This window comes from Rissa tridactyla, chromosome 8 (genome assembly GCF_028500815.1).
Source record: "Rissa tridactyla isolate bRisTri1 chromosome 8, bRisTri1.patW.cur.20221130, whole genome shotgun sequence".
In the NCBI taxonomy this organism is placed as follows: Eukaryota; Metazoa; Chordata; class Aves; order Charadriiformes; family Laridae; genus Rissa; species Rissa tridactyla.
Genome location: NC_071473.1, coordinates 4,956,968 through 4,981,476, shown reverse-complemented (window position 1 = coordinate 4,981,476; position 24,509 = coordinate 4,956,968). Strand labels below are relative to the sequence as shown.

At 52.8% G+C, this 24,509-nt stretch overlaps 2 protein-coding genes across 2 annotated transcripts; both read right to left on the bottom strand.

Annotated features, from left to right (window-relative positions):
- Positions 1–259: 259 nt before the first annotated feature.
- Positions 260–9,226, bottom strand: TMEM11 (transmembrane protein 11). Its single transcript, XM_054211136.1, has 2 exons — positions 9,075–9,226; positions 260–1,166 (listed from the first exon to the last, which is right to left on the bottom strand). Exons 1-2 carry the CDS (start codon positions 9,137–9,139, stop codon positions 650–652), a joined length of 582 nt encoding a protein of 193 aa, XP_054067111.1. The 5' UTR covers positions 9,140–9,226; the 3' UTR covers positions 260–649.
- Positions 9,227–11,912: 2,686 nt separating this feature from the next.
- NATD1 (N-acetyltransferase domain containing 1) lies at positions 11,913–24,281 on the bottom strand. Its single transcript, XM_054212554.1, has 3 exons — positions 24,035–24,281; positions 16,198–16,316; positions 11,913–15,395 (listed from the first exon to the last, which is right to left on the bottom strand). Exons 1-3 carry the CDS (start codon positions 24,129–24,131, stop codon positions 15,279–15,281), a joined length of 333 nt encoding a protein of 110 aa, XP_054068529.1. The 5' UTR covers positions 24,132–24,281; the 3' UTR covers positions 11,913–15,278.
- Between the last annotated feature and the right edge of the window lie 228 nt (positions 24,282–24,509).

The following is a 24,509-nucleotide window of genomic DNA, read 5'->3' as shown; positions in this document are numbered from 1 at the left end:
CACTGGGGTAACAAGTAAGCCCTCTTCCAAGAAATAGAGCTAGTCAAGAGGGAAAGCAACACTCTACAGCTATTCCTTCATCATATGGTGAAGTAACATGGACGCTGCTGCCATGTGCAACGGCCAAGAGCAGTATCAGGTCTGTGTGTGAGCATGCATAAATAATTACCATCACTGGAGTTCTCACAGCAAAGCCTCCTTTCCCTGGAAGCACACTATAAAAGGGAACTACGATAACAGTAACAAGAGAGCAAAAGCATTTGAAATTCTCATCCTTTAATGGTCAATGATAATTCTGGCTGGTTCTGTGTAATACAATTAAACAATATACTTAAATGTTTCCAAAAAAAAAAAAAAAGAAGCTCTCACACCCCCTCTTTCTATAGCTCCCTTTCATCGACATTCCGCTGCTCGATTGGACTCCCATGGCCTAACATACAGCTCTCAAGTCACCACACATCCACATCTCTTAAGTGTAACGAAGAACTGAAAAACCTTGGTGCACCAGTGATGTGTTATTTTAAAAATAACAGCTCTATTAAACCAAATCCTTCCCAGTCTCCACTGCTTCTCAAAGAGGAAAAACAAAATGTTACTGTGGGAGTCTTAATACGCTTGTCTTTGTGGGTTTCTCTCTTCCCTGCTGAAGTCATACGGCATAGAGTTCATAGATCTTCTTTACACAGTACACCAGGGCAGCGAGTGCTATCGTGTTATGCAGTCTCTTTCTGTGCAGGTCGTCCTTCCTCACCAGCACCACCGGAGTGGAGGAGGTGAGCGTATGCAGGGGCAGGCGGGAAAGTTTATAGGCATCGTACTCTACTTGGTACTTGCAACAGGGATCAAATTGCCAAGAGATACCATAAAGGGTGCAGCAAGCCACGCTCAGCACACCAGCAGGCAGGGAGATGTAGTGAGAATAATCTACTGGAAGTGCCAGAGGGGTGAAGAGACAGGTGGTGCCCGCTAACACAGCCGTCTTGTGCAGGCAGTTCCCGACAGTGATCCAACGGGCCGTCTCATCCCCGATGCGAGTGGGCTCTATCACTATGTATTTGTACTGCGCTTCCAGGGCCTGCTCCAGCTCATACTCAAACTGGTCCTGAGCGTTCTCTCCGTTGTAGATCTCGTGCACGATGTAGCAGTCTGTGGAGGACAAGGTGACCCTGTTAACAGGAAACAGAGAATTAAAACTACAGAGCTTGAAGACAGACTTTTCACCCACCCAGCTGTGAGAATCAGAGAGAAAAATGCCCGAACTGACGGCAGCCCCTCAAGGTCAGTCACTGCCTCTGCTCAACAAGCAGCAGCTTTTTCAACTCAAGATTTGTTTCATATGAACAAACTATGCCTGCTGTACGTGAAGTCATCTCAAAATGAGGCAAGTTATTCTTCCTTACCTTTTGCTAACTTGGAGGAACTAGAACATTTGGAGAAAATAGGATCTTGTTAGCAATCCTGAAATGGTTCCTCACACTGATATGATAGCTAACCGGTTTCTCCAGAGATACTGGAAACGTCACGCCTTAGCAACCAGACCGGATCCATGAATGAACCGTACAGACTTTCACAGAAAGCAAGACTAGCAATTCATCCCTTAAGACAGCAAGTTGTACTGGAAGGATTTAAGAGAGGAAGCACCTTCCAATGAGGGTGTTTGCTTTCTCCCTGCAATAGCTACCTCCTTGCCACCGATGCAGCTTGCTATTCGGTTTTTGATAGTAAATCCAAAAAGGATGGCCAAGAAACATTGCTGGAAGTGAAGGTGAAAAAGGTAGCAGAGCACTCAGTTTGTTACAGAACAGTTCACTCCCTCTACTGAAACAGGGGGCAGCAAAGCAAGAAAGGAACATTTTTTTTTAACCCAGGCAGGCTTTAACAGTGAAGAAAGAGCTGCTCGCTTTACCGCGGAGCAGGCTCCCTGCTGACAGGGGATTCACAAGACTTGTACATCCCCCATTTGAATAACAGCTTTTAGCTACCTAAAAATCACATCCATTTCCACCTTCCCTCCACCCTCTTCACAAACATCACCTCGGCTGCAGCTATATTAATGTCACAGACTAGTAAGAAATAAGATTATGACTCTTTACCTGCACTGAGAAAGGGTAAAAACACATCCATTAGAACAAGACAAAATCCTCCCTTCTAAGCAGAAGAAATAACTGCTTCTGACATAACTTGTGCTTAACTAGAGCAAAACTGAGCACGTGGCCTCTCAAAGATAAAAATAGCGGATTCCTTTAGCAGAAGGAGAATAAATCACACATATATTTGACCTAATCGCAGCAGACAAAACAACCTCATCCCAACAGCATTTACACCCTTCCGATATTGGGAGGCAAGACACTGCTGAGATGGAGAATGAAACTAGCACTTTTTGCTCCATTAGTACAATGGTACTTATGTGCATGCACTGGAAAATAAGCGAGAAAAATACACATTTCGCAAGCTGCTGTGTTACCAGACATTACCCTTAACGTGCAGCTCCATTCATGCTGCAAAGGGTATCGTGCAGTGGCCATCTGTAATCAAGAATATTGTTAAATTACAAGCTGTTGCCAGAAGTAGCTGCTTTTGTGAACAGTGGCAAACATATCAAACAGCAGGACCCAAGATGCACCAGCCTCTCTCAAAGCAGAGTAATAAGCAGTTTCATTAAAAGTCTGGCTGGAATTTATATAAACTACAAGAAAAACTCAACGTACAAGCTAGTTATTGAGTGCTCTGCAGTGCATTTCCCCTTTGGCCTGTTCACGGGGAGAAAGAAAAATAAAATTCCACCTGGATGCTGTGTATGCCAGGGCCTTCTTTGAGGCCAGCATCTTGTCAGACATTGTTTGGAAAATTACGATTAACCCTTGCAGCACAGGATGGGGTGGGCTCTGACATTCTGTAGTGAACTGGCTAGTATTTAAAGAAAAATTCTGAAGGATGGCACCTATATAAAAATTGTGTAGAGTACTACATCTCTAAATAACTAAATGTATCAGTTAACATTAGGGAGTTTCTAACAAAGAATCAGTTAACCAGGTGTTACTCTGATACATTAAGGACACAGCCGGTAACGGCTTCTGCCAAGGATTGTTTTCTTGATGACAACCGTTCCAAATCAAAAATTCCAGTTTCATTACAGATGACACGCTGAGGCTTAAGGTAACTCTGTAAAACACCACCAATAGACTACATGAAACCACTTACTAACACATAATGACTTCAGGGAAAAGCTACTGCATTTTCAAGCTGGAAGCTGACCCAGTGCTAATACAACCCTCCAGATAAAATTAGTATTTCCTACCAAGGAGCATTTTCAGTGTTTTGTAACCCCTAGGAACATGCAGCGTGGGTCTGCAAAACAAAGAAGCAGAATCCAAATTCAACTAAGATCTCTGCAGAGGCTTAGAAGCAGCACAATAGCCTTGTCTCCATGCCAGCTCCGGGAAAACAAGGGTGAAGTAAGCCCATTTCTCTGCCTGTAGAAGAGCCATGGGGAACTGGGCTTCCATCTCTAGGAATTAAGTGAAGTAACTACATTACATGGGACTTCTCCAGGCTCAGCATCAGGACAGGTGGCACTAACCTATCAGCCTCGTTTCTCCTCGCTCAGGTCTTGCCTGCTCTTCCCTCTGAACACCCCCATTCTTCCCTTTCACCATAACGTACACAAACAGAGCCATATCACAAGCAACAGCCACCTGTCAAAGAGAGCAGGAATCCCACAGACTTTGGCCAGAGGCAGTACTGTCCATCTCTTCCGGAATCTTTTGGCTTGCCAGGCTCTGGGGCTTTATAACAATAAAGTCAAGAAAAGCACGATCCTTCTAAGCCAAAACAAGCAAAACTTAAAATATGTGCTGTTGAAAAGTCACTGGGAATTAAACTGCACAAAGGCTTCATCCCTGATAGGGCCTGCCCCTAACTATGCTGTTTCTCTAAATTAGTCCTCTAATATGGGAATAAATCTCTATCACAGTGCTGAAGCCGCAAACGGCAAAATGGCTAATCCAAAAACAAAGGACAAAGAATGAAAAATTAGCTGCTCAAACAATAGGACACATGAAGAGTCAGCAACGCAAGCAGAAAGCCTCCATTTCTGTAACAGAGGAAGCAGGGTTTATCACGTATTATTTCCACACAAGAACTGGCTGCCTCTGGAGGTGGAAAGCTGAAAACTGGTTTGTTTTCAGCCAATATAGGAAGAGACATAGATGAGATACGTGTGCCTGAGAAGGTTTTAGACCTTGTTGGCATGCAGAGATGGACTGAGGACCTCAATCCACAGAGGCAATCTCTCCTGACACAGCCTTTCAATTGAACGCAGCAGTTGCACATAACAAATCCAGTCAAAGCAACTGGATTTGCTCAAACACTGGAGGCTATGGAGTTTGCCTTTTGGAGCTTGTCCCCCACCCCTCAGCAATGACAAACAAAAATGCAGAGCTATGCAAACAACTCCAAGCTGGCATCTGCTGGTTATGAAGTGGGATGATTTTATATAAATTCCATTCTACTTAAAAGAATAATAAATAACCAGTGTCAGAAAGGATTTAGTTCCAGAGGTCATAAAATGCTGCCACATGTGCAGAAGCCCAGCATGTTATTTACTAGACAGACCAGAACCTAAAAGCAGTTGTTAATATTATTCAATCAAATGATTTTCTGTGTCCCCACCCCAAAACCAGGGCTAAATTAAAATGTTGTACAGCTGTTCTGTAAGAATAGTTCCGGCCCTTATATCCAAAGAGTTTATTTCACGCATTCTATACTTGAGAAATTTTAAGTATCTTATTCCTGGTGCCAAATGAATGCATAGACAGGGGAATGTGACAGTACTCTCAACTACTCGGCATAGCAAGATGAAAATAATTTAAAAGCACTGATGTAAAATTTTGGTATTGCCAAAGTTATAAATAAGGAATCAGTTGTTAAGAGGGCTACCACCAGCAGGAGGGGCAGGTCTGTCTTAGCTATAGGGCAAGCTTCAAATTACATTTGGATTATCTTCCTAACATGGGAATATCAGAGGGCACCAGGAGAGGGGTGCTGCAGCTGGCTGAACAATAGCAACTCCAGCAGTTCCCCAGTTACAGCCCTCAAAGCAGCTCCATTTCTCTGCCTCTGACTTGGAAGAAGCCTCCCAGCTGCCTCTTGAAAACAGCAGCCTGTCTGTTATAAATGTAAGTTTCAATTGGATAGTCTTTATGGATGGAGACATAAATACCTTTCTAGGGAGGAAGCACAATGCCACTCAATGTGAAAAGACCTTAAGTTTTGCCAAGTGACAACTGGCAGAAAGAGAAACAAGTGAACAGAGTGCTGAAAACAGGGCAGATGACAACATCCTGGAGGAAACTCCAGCATCCCTCTGCCACTGTCCGCTTCCAGGGGAGAATGACTGAGCCTCACGGGTTCGTTGCCCTCAGCCTAATGGTGTTTCTCAATTTGCCTGAGACTTTTGGTGACAGTTTCAAGCCGTCCAACTATCTCAGTTCTGCAAAGTGTTCAGAATCACGATCAGAAACACTCTAAATCTGCACAAAGCACAGGTACAGTTCTGGGCAAAAAAAAAAGTTCTTTTTAAACCCCTCCCACAACATGTAGGTCAAGTTAGTTAGTCTTTTTTTTTTTTTTTTTAAAAAAAGAAGAATGTTACTGGACAACAGTATTGCTCAGAGCACCAAACATACATTCAGATGAACTGTAAATTAAGACCAGTCTGATTAGTAGTTAAAAAAAATGAGACGCTTGCAGCAGTGTGATTAACGCCTGTCACAAGCGGCACACATGCACAAAATCTAGTCCAGCAATGCAACAGAGAGACTTCATGCTGGCTGTGCAAGTGAACTGCAGAAACAGGACATTACTGATAGCCAAAGCACAGTGTCTGGGGTCAGTATTAGCATCTCAGCCAAGCCTGGGTAAGTCAATAAAGTCAAGGCATGACAAATTCAAAAGCTAAACTTCCCTCCCCCCACATAAATCCTTCTTGAAATTTAATTTAATTTCAAGATTAAGGAATGAGTTGTGGCCTGGCTTTAATTCTCAGTGGAAATACTCCACCTCAAAGTCATATTCAAGTATATTTTCCTACTCAAGAGAGCTCCAGGATATGGCATACAGAAAGTACTAACACATCCGAGCTTAAGCACATGAAGAATTGTTTCTCCATGGAACATCCACACGATCTACCAGTCTCAGGCCATTAGCCATGGCTGTCAGGCCTATGGCTTCTTAAAGGCCACTCTGAGCAGGTTGTCAATGCATGCATTAAAGGGGAGGGAGAACGGGAAAGTCATAGCAATAAAGCAAGACTTCGTTCAAAAGATACACCTTAAATAGGAAAGAGAACAGGAGAACATTGGTGAGATCTTCAAACAGCCTCCACAAGTGAAGACAACATTAAGGAAAACAGCACCAGACCATAATAAAAAACTCCCGCCACCAGAGCAAGAAGAGGTGTCAATTTTAAGTCAACTAATGATTAGCCAGGCTAATGGAAATAGGTCAATCATTGCTGTAAGCAAACAGAGTACCAGAAATCTGAGCAGTGCAGGTAGCGAAAGGAGAGACCTCTTTAAGGGCACAGAGAAGCCAATACAAGCAGCGGTGATGACATTAAAACTGTTCTTTCTGGAGTTTGTTAGAACATCTCCCGGGGGAACAAACGGCATTCTGTCTTGTGTTCTGGCGGTCATCGTGCTGAATTTTATACAAAAACACTAAGTACAATTCAGTGTCTGTTCTGTACAAAAAAGTTGTTTTGGTCTACAGATTAACAATTCCCTTTAGACAGTCTCCATTAAAGAGTCTATCCAGAATGAAGAAAAACAAATATTTAGTTGGTTCTCTTCAGCGTTTTGGGTTATTTTGTTTAACCGTATTATTTCGCGACCAGAGCGCCAGCTGGAGTTCGCAGCCAACATCCTTTGAAATTAATGTCCTTACATTTAGTCCTGTTGAGGAAAGCACTTTTTGACCAATTACAGACTTCCTTGTTCAATAAAGTTGTTTATGAAGGGATACAGTCTCCACAGATAAAGTTGCTGGACGTTTGTTTTTTTTTTAATGAAAGCTGGTCTAGTCTAAGAGCAGACAGTATTTTATTCACTACTGAATCTCCTCACACCACCTCCCAACACACAGATGCCTTTTACACTAGCTGGCCGACAACTATAAAAACTCCTTGAAGCAGCTCATTTATGAGGAAAGCTGGATTAGCATATTCAGTTGAAAGAAACGTGTCTTTGGACGAGAATCGTGCCCAGCGTAAAACAACTGTATTCACTGTAGAAAAAACATAGGTCATCATTTGATGACATCAGGTCTGTCAGCGCTGCTTTTTACACAACTGGCATTGACAGCAGTCAAACAAGATCGGTAGGTGTGATTTAGGATGAGCCACTGATGGAGAGAAGCAGAGGCCCAGTCGTGCGTATCTCCAGCTCTGCAACTGCAAGGCAGAAGTAGTACCCAGCTGGCATCATCCGATACCTATCAGAAGTATGATCTTTCATCACGTTTGTACAGGAGGATACCTAAAAGAACCACCATCTCTTGATAAGGATTGTGGAACTGGTCAATGGTGTATCTGCTGTGCTTTCTTATACTTGGCTCTATACTTCACATTGCCAAGGGAAAAATAACGTATGCAGCAGATTCATGAAGTAACTCATGTTTACGGATAAGTATGTTTGATCATAAGATCAAGAGTAATCATAGCTTAAAAAGTCACCTCAAACTACAATTAGATTATTACATAGTTCACAGATTCATTTACAAGGTAACGACTCACTTTTAAATCTGCATCAATTTTCATCCTGGTAGAATAATTTTCGTTGAAGTTATTAAGTGCTGTTTTGCATATTTTTTTCCTTCACTTCTGCTGGGAGGACAGGTTTACTACATGAAAACTCCACATGAAAACTCCACACCTCATGTACTTAGTGCCGGGGCAGGTGCCAGCATGGGGTGCAGACAGCTTTACCACTATGCCACGGAGCTCTGTGGTGTTCTTAGTTGTTTACATAAACTACACTGATGCAGTAATTCCATTGGCTCTTCCAGTTCAATTACTTTTAAATTCCCTGAACACAGACAGCATTCCTGCAATTCACATTAGCACCAGAATTATAAGGGCTACTTGCGGCTCTCCTTGGCTATGTAGATTCAACACCATCAAAAAGAATACAGTGGAATTAGAGCTAGGGATCAAAATGAAGCAAAAAATTAGGAGAGATCTCAGTCTCTAGGTAAGGCGGCAGGACAAAAGAAAACTCCTCACGTTAAAAACACAGCAGCTTTCAGCAGCTGCTGGTTACATCAGTCAGCCCTGGGGCAAAACGGGGAAAACACCAACGTAAGGAAATACAGGATTTAACTAGACATTTTAAGCAGGTAAAGAACTGTGCATACGGATTTTAAAGTAGCTCAACAAGATTTTCCTCTGTCTCTTTTTCCCGTTTTAAAGTTACGATCCCCAGACTTCTACAGCTACTCCGTGGGTAGTTCCAGCACGTCTTAGCTGCTCCTCCGTCCTGACAGAGGCAAAGAGGGAGCGTTACAGAGCCCTCCGCCACCGCCGCCCGCCCCGGCCCCGCGGAGCGGGGGAGCGCGGCGGCTGGGCGCTGACCCCCCAGGCGGCCGCCGGCAGAAGGAGGTCACCCTGGAGGACTCGTCGCTGCCCTCACCGCCTTTAAAAATAGCTGTGGAAGGAGCCTCCCCAGGGCTGGCCCTCCTCCACCCCGGCCCCGCATCCCCGCGGCGGGAAGGGCTGCGGCCGCCGCCACCGCCACCCCGCGGGCCGCGCTGACCTTCCCCGGCCCCGGCCTTCCCCTCCGCCGGCCCATCGCCGCAGCGGCAGACCGCCGGCCCCGGCCAGCCCCACCGCCTCAGCCCCACCTCAGCGGGGCCGCGTCCCCCACCCGCCCCGCCTGGCCACGCTCCCCTCAGCGGGGCCCCCGCCCTTGCCCCGGGGTCGCGAGGAGGCCCGGGCGGCTGCAGCCCACCTCCTCCCGCTACCTGCCCGCCCGATGCCCCCCAGCGGCCCCGCGCCCTCCACCCCGGCCGCGGCTCACCTCTCCCGGCCGCCACCGCTGTTGGTGCTGCCGGGGCCAGCGCGCCTCCTTCCCCACGCCGCCATCTTGGAGACACTCGGCTCGCAAATGTCTCCGCCAAGACACCCCGGGCCCGCCGCGACGCCCGACGGGAAATGTAGTTCGCGGAGGCAGCTGAAACCGCTCAGCGGGCGGGGAGCAAGTCTAAGTCCGGACTACAAGTCCCACAGTGCCCCGCGCCGCCGCCCGGCCGCGGGGCCCCCTGGGAGGCGTAGTCCCCCCGGCGGGTGTGGGGGCGGCGGGGAGCAGGGCGGCAGCGGGAATGGGGTCCCCCGTCACCAGCGCTGGGTTGCGGCGGGCAGAGCAGCCCCGCCGCCCCGGGCTCGGCCCCTGCTCCCGGCGAGCCCCGCGGGGAGCGGGGCCGGCCATGGGAGGAGCCCGGCGGCGAGTCCCGGCCTGCCCCGCGGTCCCGCCATGAGGGGGGTGCGGCCGGGGATGCGGCCTCCGCGGCGGCCTGGGCCGGGCCTGGGGGTGGCTGTGGACGGGAGCGGGCCCAGCTTTTGCCGAGGTACACAAATCCACCAGAGCCTGAGCGTCCCTTGTTTTCCTGCTCGAAAAGAAACCCGTAATTCCTGCTCGCAGGCGGAGGAGGGATGGAGGGCCTCCTCCGACCAGCACCTCCCCAGGCGTGAGAGGCTGGGCTTTGTTGGGGTAAATTTAACCCCTTTAATCAGTTCTGAAAAAGGAGCAGGGAGTGGGGAGGCCCTGCCACTGCTGCCTCTCTGAGGAGGAGTAACTGTTTATAGCCAAACGCTTCACTAGAAAACGCAGGTCTGCCACTGTTAGGGGTTTCCCAGCGCCTGTTGATCCAGTGGCAGATGATACTGGATGTTTCGGGGGGTATCCAGGACCCATCCTGTCCTGAGCCTCTGGCCCAGGGGCCACCCCCAGCACAGCAGGGTCACCCAAGGGGACCTGCAGGGTTCATCTCCAGGATCTTTGTGATCTCCAGGGATCTCCCTAGCTCCCAGTTCTGACTCCTCCCAGGAGAGGAGCCGCCTTCTCAGGAATTAGTTTTCCCTCAACAAACAGCAGCTCCCTGCCCCACAGCCCCCCCCATTCCTGCAGGTACACTGTCCTCAGCACGACTAGCTCCCCTCCAGCCCGACAGTGCATTTCAGGGCGGCGCTGTCTTTGCATTTCCCGTTCCTAGAAAAAGCCTCTTTTTTGACAACATTATTTCCAAGTGATGTAACGTAACTAAACGCGATAAACCCGTGGCTGCCTCCCCCTTGCCAGGCATTGCAAGGCCGCATTTCCAGACTGCAGTGCCCTCCCGCACCCTGGTTTTCTCAGCCGTAATTTGGGGGTCGGCTCTTTTGGTGGAGGTAAATGGTGCGTTTGCACAAACAAGAGGTGTTTGGGAAGCGTGCCCAGCCTGGCAGAGCGCGTGGCTGAGCGGCAGCATTGCTGGGACAGGCTGGAGCATCGGACTGTCTGGAATGTGGAATGTAAACAGAGCGTGTTACCAGCAACAGCCCGGCTTCATGCTATAACTCAAACCCACCGTGCTGTCTCTTGAGAGGAGCAAAACCCATGCTTCTGCCGGCTCGAATTGCAGCCCAGGGGCCACTTGTCATGTTGGATCAAATCATAACTGTAAATAAGCTGTGCCCCTTCTCCCCAGCCCTGGCATTTTCAGCTACTGAAACTCCGGCCGCAGGCTCCGTGGCTTGCTCCCGGCTTTAGGAAGCGATGTCAAGGTGCTGCGCCGGGAGCCTGAGTGCTGAGTCCTCGGGCTCTGCTCCCAGGGTTGAGCAGCACCAGCCCCGGCAGGGAAGTGCCTTGTGTTCCTCTGAGCCACCTGCCTGCCCGCCTTGCTCTGGACCAGCACAGCAGGGAACGACTCCGCCGCCTGGCTGGCTATTTCAATGTTTTCATGCCTTAGTGTTTTCAAACATCTTAAACTGATGAACAGAAACATTGAATGCCTGCTCACATGAGGCTGCATTTGCAGGACATCTCCCAAAGACTGGCCTGAAATCTCAAGGCAGGACTGGCGAGCACGAGCAGGGGTGGATCAGCCAGCAAAGGAGCCGGCAAAGTTGTGATCCCACTCACCACGACGTCAGCCAGCCTTATGACCTGAAATAAAATTCAATAGCTTCAGCCCATGCCTCCCTGGTCATTCGCAATGGGAGCATGCTGGGCTCACCTGCAATCTGGCTCTGAGGTGCTCCGTGATGGGAAAAGGGTGCTGCAGGTAGCACCCAGGTTAGGTGATGAAAAGACAAGAGTGGCTGCCTGCAGGTCACAAGGAGCTGTGTCCAGTACCAGCACTGGGACCAGGACTCCTTTGTCCTGCACCTAGCAAGGGTGTTACGGACCATCCATCGTCCTCACCGCCTGGATGGGATCCTTCTTGCACAAGATCCTCTTCCTCGTGAGGGAAAGAAGTAGCATTTTCTCCGTTTTTTGGGAGGGAAGGTTAGGCAGCAGGAGAGTAGCTGCTGAGTACCCAATGTGCAGATCTGCCAGCTTCTGCCTTTTCTCTCACCTCCAAGACACAGACACGTGGATGGTAGTCACTGTCCAAGAGAGCTGGGGTTAGATTTGTTAGAGGATGTGCTTTTTGGGGATTAGAAAAAGATTGTTTACATTTAAGGAGAAAATGAATAAGCAGCAACAAGGCAGCAAAAATCATACTCTGGACATGGACTGGAGAGCAGAGCTCTTCGACAAGACCTGTGAAACAGGCGCTCTGCCAAAGCGACCCAGCCCAGCGGTGACAGAGCTGGGGATGCCCGAGGTCCCCTGGTCCTGCGAGCACCTGCCTCCCACCCAGCAAACCACCGCGGGTCAGTTAAGCCACACTTTTTATTGTATTGTATTCCATGCAATATGTTCATGTTTTATAGTATGACAGAGGGAGGGACAAAGATAAATGTTAGACATAAACAAAAGCAGAAAGGTCGTTTGTAACAGGTCCTGAGAAGGAAAGGCACATCGTAACCACTGAATTCAACAGAATGGAAACCTTGGACAGAGGAAGACAACGCTGGAAAGGGGACGAGGGAGGGGGTGTTTCAAGTTGGGCGCTGTGGAAGCGGGTTTGACAGCCATCTGCATTTCCCCATCCACCAAGGTCCGTAGTTCAAACGGGTTTGGGGACCTCAATATTCAACCAAACCACTTCCACACTGCCATTGCTGGAGACAGTCCAGGATCCCCAACTCCTCCAGGTTTAGTCAGCACCAAGGGGCAGCGCAGGACTCAAAGCTCCATCCTGCAGAGACGAGCTGGGAAAGGGCAGCTGGTGGAGAGGCAGGAGGGGGGGCTGCCCAGCACCGAGGGACCCTGAGCCATCTCCTGCCTTGCAGTGCCAGATCACAGGAGCACCGTGGACCGTGGCATCGCTGGTGACCTGTGGGTATTGCTGTTCCCTGACATCAGAGACCACAGGGAAGGAAAGGCCGGGGCGGAGGTACAGCAGTGAAACGGTTGGCACGGACACTGGCACATGTCTCCATCAGGTCAGACACCAGGGGACTGTAGCACCTCGAAGGGAAGCAGCAGCAAAACCGTGTGCTGTGCCTGATTTAAGGCAGCCGTTGCCACTTGTGACCCAGCACCGGAAAGCATGAGGTTCTTGCCAGAGCAGCACGAATGGCTCCAGGGCTGAGCTCAGACGCTGGGACCCTGCTGGTGCAGTGACCACAGCACACCCTCCAGCGAGCCACTCTCATGCGGCAGACACGACGGGGTACTTCTCGGATCTGTCCTGCAGTGGAAATGAGCACAAAACCAGGGCAGAGGCTTGCAGCGCTGGATTCACACTATTTCTCCCATGAGGCAATCAGGGACACAACTCTTCCAAGCACCCAGTCCCGCTGTGACAGAGATACAACGGTGTCTTATCTTGCAGGAGACAGTTCAGCTTCACTTTGGGATCAAGAGCAGGGATGGTTCCGTCACTACTTGGCCATAACAGAGCCAGCCTTGCTCCTGTAACTAGATGATGAAGTGTGTTTTGCATATTAAAGAGTGAACATTTGGCAGCCCAGATTTCTTCCTGAATGCCTTTTCTTTAGTTGGTTACCTGCGACCCTTTCCTAGTCCCTCTAAACCATCCTGGAGCTCACAGCCAGGCTGAAATAGGCAGCAAGAGGGCAGAAGCACAAGGCAGCGGCAGAGCTGAGCCTGATGCCTTTTCCTGAGCAGCACAAGCCAGAGATGGGTCTGCCACCGGGCACAGGTCCCTCCCCAGCCAGGTGGAGGACATGGGCAGGGGTCTCACAGCCTGTGGTGTGGCAGGGATGGAGTCTGGGAGGTTTTACTCAAGCCTGTGCGCAGAGGGCTGTGTTATGTTGGTGGTGGGCGGCTCCAAAGCACAGGCAGGCGGCAGGGTTTCACCTCGTGCTGGTGGCCAGGAGGAACATCTCAGGGCGTCCCTGGCTGAGATCAGGCACAGGGTCTCCATCTCCAACCAATCCATCCAGGAGAGAAGGTTGTAGGAGCTTTTGCCTTTGCCTCCATGGACTTTGCACTGGGCTCCAGGAGAGGGCCGAGCTGCCTCTTGGCCAGGGCTTCATTCGGTCCGTGGCACAGATTGTAAACTTTAGTCCCTGCTGAGAGATAAGCTAGGTCTGGATTTGGCCTCCAGGTGAAAGGCTCTTTAGCTCGTTCTGCCTGGCTGCAGCCCCCAACGGCTGCTCAGGGCTGGTGGGCCAGCACACCATCTCCCCACCTCAGCCCAGCCCTGGGACACTGCAAAATCCCAAGTGCTTGGGAGGAGATGCTGTGGGGTCTGGCTCAGGCCTTGGAAAGCCTGCATAAGGCAGGACAGGCAGCAAGCTGGAGCCAGGCAGTGCCCTGCCGTCACGGTGTTACCTCTACATCTGACTGTGGCAATGCTGAGCTGTGCTACGGGGTCATCATCCGCAGTGGTAACAACGCAAGGGTGTTCATCCCTGCTGCTGGCCAAGGACCCCACGATGTTACGAGCGCCCAGGGCTTGGAGGCCAGTGAGCAGACGGGTACTGCCCTGAGCCAGGGCTTCTTTCCCAAGGCCGTAAGGAGAAGTGATGAGCATCCATGCAGAGGCAGGTGGCTCTAGCATCAAGCCCTGCAGATGGGGCAGGACCAGGTCCCAGAGCCTTACCCTCATCGTTCTCAGGATGTGATGACGTCTCAGGCCTTACGATCTGGGGCGCAGACAGGGGTACAGAGCTGGAGCTGAGGGAGATGGGGGGAGCCTTCCCCTTCAGCTGCAGGAAACCACCCTGGTGCTTGCAAAAGGCATGGGATGTCTCCTCATTGCTTAGGCCAGGGCTGGCTGTTGGGGCTGGTGCTCTTCTCCTGAGCAGGCTGTGTCCATACCAGCACAGACAACACCGAGAGCAGGGAGCAGAGACAGGAACGATTGCGGCCTGTGGGGATGCCACACCAGGACTATGTACAGAAGGCTGTGCAGGAGCTGGCATCTCTAGGGAGCAGCTTCGGCGACTCAGCTGCCTTTCTTCTTCTGCACGCTCACACTGCATATGCTCTGCTGCAGCCCCCGTGGCCAAAGCCCACTCCTCGCATGGCTCGTGTCTCTAGGCTCAAAGGTGTCACCATCCCAGCATCTCCACAGCCGGTACAGCAAAGCCCCCGAGGCACCACTATGTCCCACGCGTTCTCAACTGTGCCCCAAGTAGGCTTGGGCAAGGCTCGATGCCCAGCAGACGCTGCAGGGGATGAACCTGCCAGGGGGTTGGGGCTCCTCCAGCACCTCCCTCTGTCCCACAAAGCTTAATCCACAGCATCTCCCCCAGCTGCTGGGAGGAAAGAGGGGCTGGTAGCCCACGACCACCCCTAACCAACATCCTCCAGCAAGTTCACAGCTGTCACCAAGCGGAGGGAAGAGGATACGGCGCAGAGCGAGTCATCCCCTGGTCTTGTGATGGAGTTTGGTGGAAAAATCATCCTCTTCCACCCGCTGGCTTGGGAAGAAGAGCACTGGGGGGCACCATGTGTGCCTGCAGCCAGCCTGGCCCAAGGGCCATAGCCATGCTCACACGTGGGCAGAGAGGAGGAGGTTGTGCCCACACTCATGCACCACATGGATGCGCTTCAAAAAATGGGAATTGTGAGCGTGGAAGGGGGATTTCCTGAGACCGCAGAGAAGCGAAGGCCGCGTTGAACAGTCAGGGACAGGCGCGCTTTTGTCAGAGCAGTCCTGCCTTAAGGCTGCAAGTGTTCCAGATACTGCGGCAGTGGGTTCTCCTTGACGTATTTCTGAATGTACCAACACGTCAGGTGAGCTTTCAGGTCCTCCTCCACCACGAAGTCCAGAGCTGCCTGCAAGCAACCAGAAAGGACAGATGGGTTACAACCAGCACCCCCAGCCTGCGCTCTCCTCTGAAGCCTCCCGGAGGTCCGGACTCCCGTACCCCACACAAAGATGGGGGGAACAGCAGGTTGCCCTCACGTACCCTCTGTGCAAGGCAGGCGGAGGGAGAGGGCTGGGGGGAGAGCACGGCTGTCCTGCCACAGCCACCGCCGGTTTCCCAGTTTAACCAGAGGCGTGGGGGACCTCTGGGTAACCCTCAACGCCTCCAGCCTGGTGGATGCTGCACTGCAGGTCACCCAGCCACAACACATGAAGGCCACCTTTGCCACCCATTTGCTTGGGCTTATGGGGCCAGGGAGCAGCTGTAATCCCAAAGCATCACCCCGCAGTCCGCCCCCACCGCCACTGCACTTGCAGTTCCTCAGCTCTCCCTGCACGGCTGCGGACCTCAAAAGGCAGGAAAAGGGTTCACAGGGGCCTTAAATCTTTGAGGTGAGGGGGTCCAGCCCCTGGAAGAGGTGCTACATCAGCCCCTGCAAGCTGCGCATGAGGGCTGTTCGCTGTGAGGAGGAAAGGGCCAAGCGGCTGGGCATGCTGGCACTCGCCCAGCCCCTCTTGCCGACAGAAACAGGAATATCTGACCACGGATTTCCAACTGCCCCATCAGCCGCCCCTATCTCCCATAGGAGCAGTGATGGTTCCCGTGGGGCAACGCCAGCGCAATGGGGCCTGGGTTCAGCCAGGGTCTCTAGGCACAGATGGGACAGTGACGGCTTCTGCCCAGGGCAGACGGGGTGGCTGGGGCCGTACCTTTGCGAGGTGCTTGGCTATTCCTCTCCCTCGATAGGCATCCGGTACCTCTGTGTGCTGCAAGTCCACGATCCGCTTCCCCACGTATTCGTAGAGCAGCACCGCCTTGTCATGGCAACCTGGGGATGCAAGAGAGGGGTGAGGCTCGGGATGTCCCCAGGGAGCCATGGGCTGCCAGCCCACCGTTGGATCGTGCCGCTCGAGACTCGTGGGACTGCTACAACAGCCCTCGCACGGCTCCTCGCACCCACGGGAACGGCTGTGGCGCTGGGCGGACTCACGCAGTGGAAAGTCTCAGCAGAGATCTTGCTTTTGGTGACACTCGGACATCCCTGTTGGTCCTCCCCACAAGATGTGAGCAGAGGCTTGTTTTTTCTTCTTGGCTTTTCCAAGCCCCTGGACCTTTCCTACCCAGCCCTGAATTACAGGCCAAGCGGCCAACACAACACGTTCAGGGCAGGAGAGCAGCTGGCACAGAGGGGTGGGATGTGCTGATGGGGGAGCGAGCAAAAAGAGGGGAAGAACAGGACAAAGCTGACCCAGGTTAACAGCCAATTCCTTCCTTTCTACAGCACAGAGTTTTTTTGTCCTGGCATATAAAACAGAACAAGCGCTCCTTGGCCTGGTGTCGCAGCATCTGCACAGACACATTTTGAGGAAGATGCTGAGAGAGATGAATCCCCCCCCTCCCCACAGGAAAGCGCACGCAGGCGTGCGAGGGGGTTTGTGCGCACACACATTTACTTGCCCCCACACACATACAAACTTCCTGTTGCGACACCCTGACCTTTCTCACACCAGTTCAGTTACAGGAAAAAAAAAAAAAAAAAAAAAGTTTCAGCACATGTGTAAATCTGAAGAGAGCTCATAACACCTCGCTGGCTTCATCTGCCAAACCCGAGCTTCTGTCTTCCATGCAAAAGCAAACATTTCATTTCTGGAGGGTTTCTGTATTTAAAAGTGAGTTTCAGAAATGCAAGCTTCCAATCAAAGAGACAAGCTCAATTAAAATAATGGAAACCTTTCCTTTCCCTCTAATGGTTCCTGGAGGGTGAGGGGCCGCAAGGTTCACCTGCATTTACCATATGCTTTAGCTGAGCTCAATACGCTTCGTTTTATTGCATTTCAGCCAACTCCAGCCCACTTCCCGTGACCCCTATATCTGAGAGACACTAGAAATGAGCCCATTTGAATTTTGTGTTTTGAGAGAAGCAGCTCAGTTTTCTGTTTCTGCTCTTTTTAGGCAGAGACTCAACCCTCCTGCATCGGCTGGAAACCTTCGCATTTCCAGCCCGAGTTTATTCCTTCTGGTTTCTACCCGCTCATCCTTGTGCCAACATTGTTCTTGGGTGGACATAAATAATTTCCCTCCCTGCCATCCCCCCAAGTACTTACAGGCATCGGCCTCTAGTTTACCAAAACACCAAGCTCTTTTGGTCTTCCTACAGATCCCAGATTCCCCCGCTCTATCTCAGGACAGAGGGTTTGGGGTGAACCGCTGGGACGGGCAGAGGCAACGGGGTGGGGAAGGGGCTGAAGGGGTGCTCACCTCTTCCCCGTTAGCAAGACCAGTGCAGATGAGAACTTACAGCCCTATTTTACAGCTGCAAACCTTTACGGGGAAGAAAGGGAGAACTGCAGCGTTTCCCTGTGTGGATCCAGGCACCCCAAAAAAGCCAAGGGAGCAGCAGCGAGCCCAGCTCCTCCCCAGCAGCACAGACCCATCTCCCTCGAGAGAAAGCCCACCCAGGTCGGGGCACAGGCAAAGCCAGGCGCCCTCACCCTCGTATCAGAAGGGTTGCGTTCGGCGGCAGCTCTTAGAGGTGGTATCGGCAGAGCTGGCACCACCAAAGGCCACAAGACGCTCATAACAGCAGCTTTCACACGTCCAGACCTGCTCTCCTCCCAGGCCAAAGCTTTCTATAGATTCTGCCTGAAGTTTTGGTAAGTTCAAAATTAAATCCGTCTCTAAGTGACGACGGACCAAAAGATTGTTGGGTTTTTTTTTTTAAATATACTTTTATATATGATATTTTTATATATATGATCTGTATAGAAGTATAACCCACAAAAATGCATTTTAAAGCAGATGATGATGCACTGTTTGAAGAATCTCAGCTCTGTCCTGGACAGACTTTCCCTCGATATTCATGTATCATAGCAGCACCGCAAAACCCCAGCTGGGATGGGAGCTCCAGGTGCCACCAGCGTCGAGACGGACACTCACAGAGCGCAAAGGATTTTACAACTGGCTCTGCAGAGAAAGCCAGTGCTGCCAATGCTGTGGGAAACTGGTCCCATTTCAGAAAAATAGTCAAGTAGATAAATGTATCTGTACACGCTCACCTCAGCGATGGGATCTCAAGCCACCCAGTACATGAAGTCTGTGACACTTGTGCCATAGGTTTGGTGTGGGCCCTGCAGGTGACGCTGATGGCCCAGGAGGAGGTCGCTGCTGTGTCCCCACTCCTACGCTGTCCTGGGGCTGAGCTGGGCTATGCTGAACGTCTCCTAGTCTCCATCTCCCTGCTGCAGGATGGTAGGTGATGCAGAGCCACAAAGTGAGCTCCCGGGCTGCAAGAGGAGCTGATGGAGGGGGACATGTCAAGCCAAACCCATAAGATGGGCACAGCTGGATGCACGGAACTGCACTGCCACAGGGGCTAAAGGTGAGAAAAAGCCCAGATCAGCAAAGGAGAAACAAGCCAGGATCCAAAAGGATTTCAGTCTTGTGAGACAGCATCCTGCCCAGATTCTCCACTGTCTGCTGTCGGGCTGTGTGTTCATGGCAGCCCTGCCTCCATGAAGACACCGGCTCATGGCACAGTTCCTGCAGGAACAGCCTCTCCTTGGACATCAAGATCCCTCTTCCTCTGCTGAGTAAGGCTGGAGGTGGCCAACGGCTCGCAAAGGGAGGGGAAGGACCGGCCAGCGGAAAGCCTGTTTCCTTCGAAAACAGCTGCTCTGCACATCCTCTGCACACCGTCCGCACTGGGGCCCAGAGCCTCTGGGAAAAGCAGGGTGAAACAGGCTGTGCCCCCAAACCAGGACTGGTCCTGCGCTCTCCACGAGCGGGTTTGTTTTCCCCGCCAAAAGGCCTCCCTGGGGCCAGAGGGATGAGATGAGGGAGCAGAGGTGCTTCGCTGCAATATGATGCTGGAAGAAGCCTTGCTGCTACGTGGTACCTTGGGCACGGGGGGCTGCTCCCTGCAAAGGGACCGCTGCAAAGCTGGGGGAGCTGGAAGCAGCGTTGACCCCTCGCAGGAGCAGTCCGGCTCCGGCTTGTCGCAATCTCCCCCGAAGAGAGGGCGGGCAAGCAGAAACCACATCAAAACACGGCATAAGAGGGACACTACAAGCCAGCCTCCTGCCCGTCTGTCTGTCTGTCTCCTTAGACTTTGGGGCAGGGATTTTATCAGCCTGCATGGATTGAGCTTGGCAAAACAGGGTGAGGTCTCGGCCAGCCAAAGCGGTGCCCTGTGAGCCGGATCACGATGTTTGACTCACAGACACTCCCCTGCTCGGCGCCTTGGCTTCGAGGCCACCGTGAGCAAGGAAGTCTGAGTCAATGCAAATCAGCACAGCAAGAAAGAGGAGTAAGAGGAGGCTGCACGATGAAAATGGCAGCAATGGCAGCACAGTTGGTCTCCAGCCCTCCCTCCCTCCCTCAAATCACAGGGGGAAGGGGAAGCTTTGCCAGGAGGCAGGAGAGATACCAGGCCTAAACTTGCTGTCCTTGGAGGGTTTCCACCGGGATCAGTGACACAGAGCAGCCACCCAAGCAGGGCAGCTTTGGGCAGCAGATGAGGCCCCTGCACCGCAGGCTCAGCCACACCACCAGAGACAGGCCCCCGGGCCGGGCGGCTTATAAGCCTCGGGGGAACACCGCAGCGAGCCCAGCCCCAGCCCCGAGCTGGGCAAGGGACATGGCAGGCATCCAGAAAGACGCAGGCACCTCGCTCCAGCCCATTCTTTGCTGTCCCCCTCTCCCGGGGCAGGCACAGTACCTGCTGGGCGAGGGGACGCTGCAGCGCTGGCAGCACAGCAGGACCCGTCCCTCCAGCCCGAGCCCTTCTCCCGGTCCCTCTGTGCCAGCCCCGGCCCACAATACACCATTGTGTGCCCAGGACCCGAGCAGGGCAGGGGCTCGGTGAGGGCTGGCTGCCTGCAGGCCAACTTCAGCGCTCCATTGCCAGCCTTTGGAGGCAGCCCCCGAGCTCCAGCCTCCTTAGGGCACTGCTACAAAGCCACTTCCCAAGAGCAAGGTGGGGGAGAGAAGAGACACCAGCCCCATTTCCCACTCTCAGACCAAGGAAAGCCCAGAGGCTGGCAGCAGCTTGGCTCTCCTGGCTGCTGAGCCAGAAGGTGGCCACCAAAAGCTGCGCGTGGGGTGAGCTGAGAGGACATGATGTCCCGAGGAGCGTGTGCATCCCAGGCCGGGGCTCGCTGCACGTCGCAGGCTGGCCTTGCTCCCCAGGGAGCCACTGGCACGTTACTAGGGAGAGAAAACACAACAGAGCACAACAGACAGCCCGAGCGGAGACGGCGCAACCGACACCGAGGGGCCTCGCTGGCAGGAGCGGCGGTGGGGGGGCACTCTGGTTTGAAGCAGTTTCCTGTTTAGAAGCCTTCTCGAGGCAACTGCAGCACGGCAGAAGAGCGGGGACATCTTGATGCAGGGTCCGGCGACCAGATCCCTTCATCCCTGCTGCAAACTTGGCAGCTTTCCCATCCCAGAGGGCATCTGCCCCAGCAGGGAGGAAAGCACCAAAGTACAACCTGCTCCGATTTTCCTAAAAAAGCCGAGCCTGGAGTCCTGACAAGGAGCTCCCGAGACTCAGATGAGCAGCAGGCAAAGCAGGAGCTCCCAGCCACTGCATCGTGCCCAAACGAGGAGCAGGAGGTTTGGGAAGCGTGGTTTGCTGCACCCACACATTGAATGAATGGGAGCGCAGGTGTGCAAGCAGCCCACGCATCCCCGAGGAACTGGAGCCTCTTGGTGCGTGCGGTGAGCCCATCTCCCGACCGGAGAGCCCGACGTGTTTGATGGGCATCAAGCAGTCAAAGAAGCTGCTGCAAAAGATGCTGTTCCCCTGCCCCAAACAGCTGTGCCAGCGGCTGGACTCACCAGCCAAATGCTTTGGGGTGGGGGTCTCTTTGGGTTTCTTGTTTTGACCACAAATTTTATCTCTGATAAAAAAAACAACCCTCCAACTATTCCTGACAAAACCAGCCTATGTGATTCCCATGGAAGTTCTTAAGCTTCAACAAATTGATGTTTTCCAACAAAGTCATTGCCTGGGGAGGTTTCTGGCTAGCTCGTGCTGTTAGTCACATCTCAACCGATTACAAATCCAGTTGGGCTTCTTTCTACCCTCCTCTCAGAGGGATAACGAAGCTTGGTGAGGTCTGGCTATACTCAGCTTTACTTTCAGCTTCTCATTGCTTCTGCATTCAGGATGCAAGGAAAAAAGGAATGCATTAAAGTGAAGCAGCTGTTTCTATCAGATTTTTAGGAGCCATGTGCAACAATGAGGGCTCCGAGAAGGGAAAGACAGAGCAACCCAGAAAACACCAAATACAATTCATCTTTCTCGTGTACGAGGAGGAAGTCCCGACATGAGGTTACACAGGGTTGCAGAGGCGAAAATAGGGCGATGCTGAAAACACTTTCACAACTAATTCACAGCTTTCATGTTGTCTCAGGCTGCTAGTGACAGGGATTTCCATAATAATATCACCACAGAAAGTTTTCTCCCCACCGTCACACTACCGTAAACCACCAAGCCATCAGCCCAGAGACCAGCTAGTGCTGGAGCTGAGCAAAGCCTGGCTCCTTGGTCCACGAGCCCGATGCATCTGTGTTTTCCCAGAGCATCACCCACACTCAACATGCAGCTGAAGTTAGTACCAAGACAGCAGTGACAAGCTGAGTGTCACCAGACACTGTAGCCCACTGGTGAGCTGTGGGTTTGCCCCACAGGCTGCCGTTTATCTCTGCCACAGTGCAGTAACACAGGACGAAACCGCTCTCAGAGGGACACGTGGGTCACATTGAAGCTAAAAATCTGTGCCCCTGTGTCATTTCCCCACGTGCAGCAGGGAAAACCTGCCAGAGCATTCAGTACTCATGCTCATCACGCCAGGAGCGGGAGTGATGAAGAGAGCAGCCCAGGAAATAAACACCCTGCCACGCACTCCCACAGAGATGGTTATCTTCTGACCACCTTCCAGGGCTTGGTTATTATCAGCAAACGCCTAACAAGACGGAGGAGAGATGGATCACCTGCCCCGCGTGGATGTTACTCAGCCCAGCGGCAGGAACACCGTCACGCCAGGATGCTGCTGGGCTCGGCTTCCTTATGTGGCCGGCATTGAATTCACAAAAAAAGGGTTCAGTCTCCCTGAACTCCCAGAAAAAAGCCAACCCTGATGACAGGGATCCACCTACAACCCTGGGGAAGGCTGTGGCTCCCCTGAGCCGCGGTGCTCTCCTCCTAAAGCAGGAGGTTTTGTGCCGATTCACACATGACTCCCACCACAGGTCCCACAGTTGATTCTCTCACTCTCAAAGTTCATCCTCTCCAGACCCGACTCATCCCCACTCAGCCACCAAACGCTACTCAGCCCACAGCATCGCTGGCAGAGGTTTTATTTGGCAAACCATGATAAAAAGATTACATTTCCCTAATAACTGTTGGTCCTCAGCTCTCCCCTCTCTTTTGTGCACACACAGACTTCACCGACAGTGACAACACTGCGTTACAGCTCTCGCGACGGCAGCGGGGACCCGTCACCTGGGACCTCGTTTGATCTCTCCCTGCTCGAAATAAGCACTTGGTGAAATTGTTTTCTCCGCACCCAGCGCACACGTCTCCTCCTTCCTTGTTCCACCACTGACGAGCCTCCAGCCTGCACTTTGTAATTAGTGGTTGAAATTAAAAAAAAAACAAAAAGGGGGGGGGGGAGAGAAGAGTCTAAAATAAAATCCAGACTATTCCTGTTGTTCTATTGAGAATGCCTCCTACAGTCTGTATAATTTCTGAACGACACGTTTTATTTATTTATTTCTTTTTTAAAAGGCAACCACCCTGCAATTTCTGTAGGGCAGCGAGCGAGGCGGCCTGTTTTCCCCAGAGTGGTTCTCGGCAGGACAAACAGGCAGGGAGGAGAATATTTGGGATTAACCATTAAGAGGATGGCTGGAAAGGAATCAGCGTGCCGTAAAGAAGTTCTAGTGGCACCTACTTTTCTGTTCGCTCTGCCTGATACACGACGGAGCTGTCGAGGGGGGGTCACCGTGTCACCAGACCCGCACAGGCCCAGTCCCACGGATGCTCATGGCAACGAACCGGGCAGGATCCCATAGCGCCAGGGCCCCCGCGGGTTGCTCACGCCCCCGAGGGGCTTCCCGGCAGGAACCCCACCAGAAAAGCCACCGAGGGGCTCCCAAACCCAGGAACGTCCCCCCACACCGGCACCTCTGCATCACCCAAAGGCACCTGCTCCTGGCGGGGGCTGAGATAGGCCCCCCCAAAACCTACCCGAGCCAACCAAGGGATCCCCGGATATCCCAGGACAAGCTTTTAGGGGGGGACAGGAAAGATAGGGGGGACACTAGCAGAAACCAGGGCACCGGGGAAAGTACGGGGGGGCTCAAAACAGGGGAGGACACAATGGCACTGGGAGGGGGCACGGTGTCAGGGCGGGGGGCACAGGGGAAGGCGCTGGGGGACGAGTGCTGGGGGGGAAATCGGGGGGCCATACGTAGTGGGACCCCCCAGGGAGGCAGAACCGGGGTCAGAGGGGATCCGGGAAGGCCCCCCCCCCACCTTACCGTTCAGCCTCACGGTGAACTGCCGCCGCTTCCGATCGTGCTCCACCTGGATGGGGCAGCCCTGCTCCAGGAGGCCGAGCGGCGCCGAGTGCGCCATGGCCGAGGCCGGGCCGTACAACGACGGGGAACCCCGGCGGGGGCCGGGTCCCGCCCGGGAACGCGGAGGGAGGGGGCACGCGGGGGGAGCGGGAGCGGCGGCGGGGCCAGGCCGAGCCGGGCCGTGGCGGCGCCGCGGGGCTGCCACCGACCGGCGCGCGGCCGCAGGAAACCAGCTGTGCGCCACGTGCCCGCGGCCCAGCCAATGGCCGCGCCGCCGTTTTGTTTTGGTACGGGCCGCCCGGCTCTTAAAGGGGCAGCGCACCCCGCCGGGACGCCGCACCCCAGCGGGCGAGGGGGCGGGCAACCACACCCCTACCCACCCACCCACCGCAGCCCTGGGGATCTGCGCTGGTTCTGCCCCAGCGTACTGGTCCTG

Excerpts from the sequence above, each read along its gene's own strand:
- TMEM11 (XM_054211136.1), bottom strand. The coding sequence starts at position 9,139 with ATGGCGGCGTGGGGAAGGAGGCGCGCTGGCCCCGGCAGCACCAACAGC. Across the intron at positions 1,167-9,074 it reads AGCGGTGGCGGCCGGGAGAG|GGTCACCTTGTCCTCCACAG; the intron begins GTGAGCCGCGGC and ends TCCTGTTAACAG.
- NATD1 (XM_054212554.1), bottom strand. The coding sequence starts at position 24,131 with ATGGCGCACTCGGCGCCGCTCGGCCTCCTGGAGCAGGGCTGCCCCATC. Across the intron at positions 16,317-24,034 it reads GTTCACCGTGAGGCTGAACG|GTTGCCATGACAAGGCGGTG; the intron begins GTAAGGTGGGGG and ends TTGCATCCCCAG. Across the intron at positions 15,396-16,197 it reads TAGCCAAGCACCTCGCAAAG|GCAGCTCTGGACTTCGTGGT; the intron begins GTACGGCCCCAG and ends GGTTGCTTGCAG.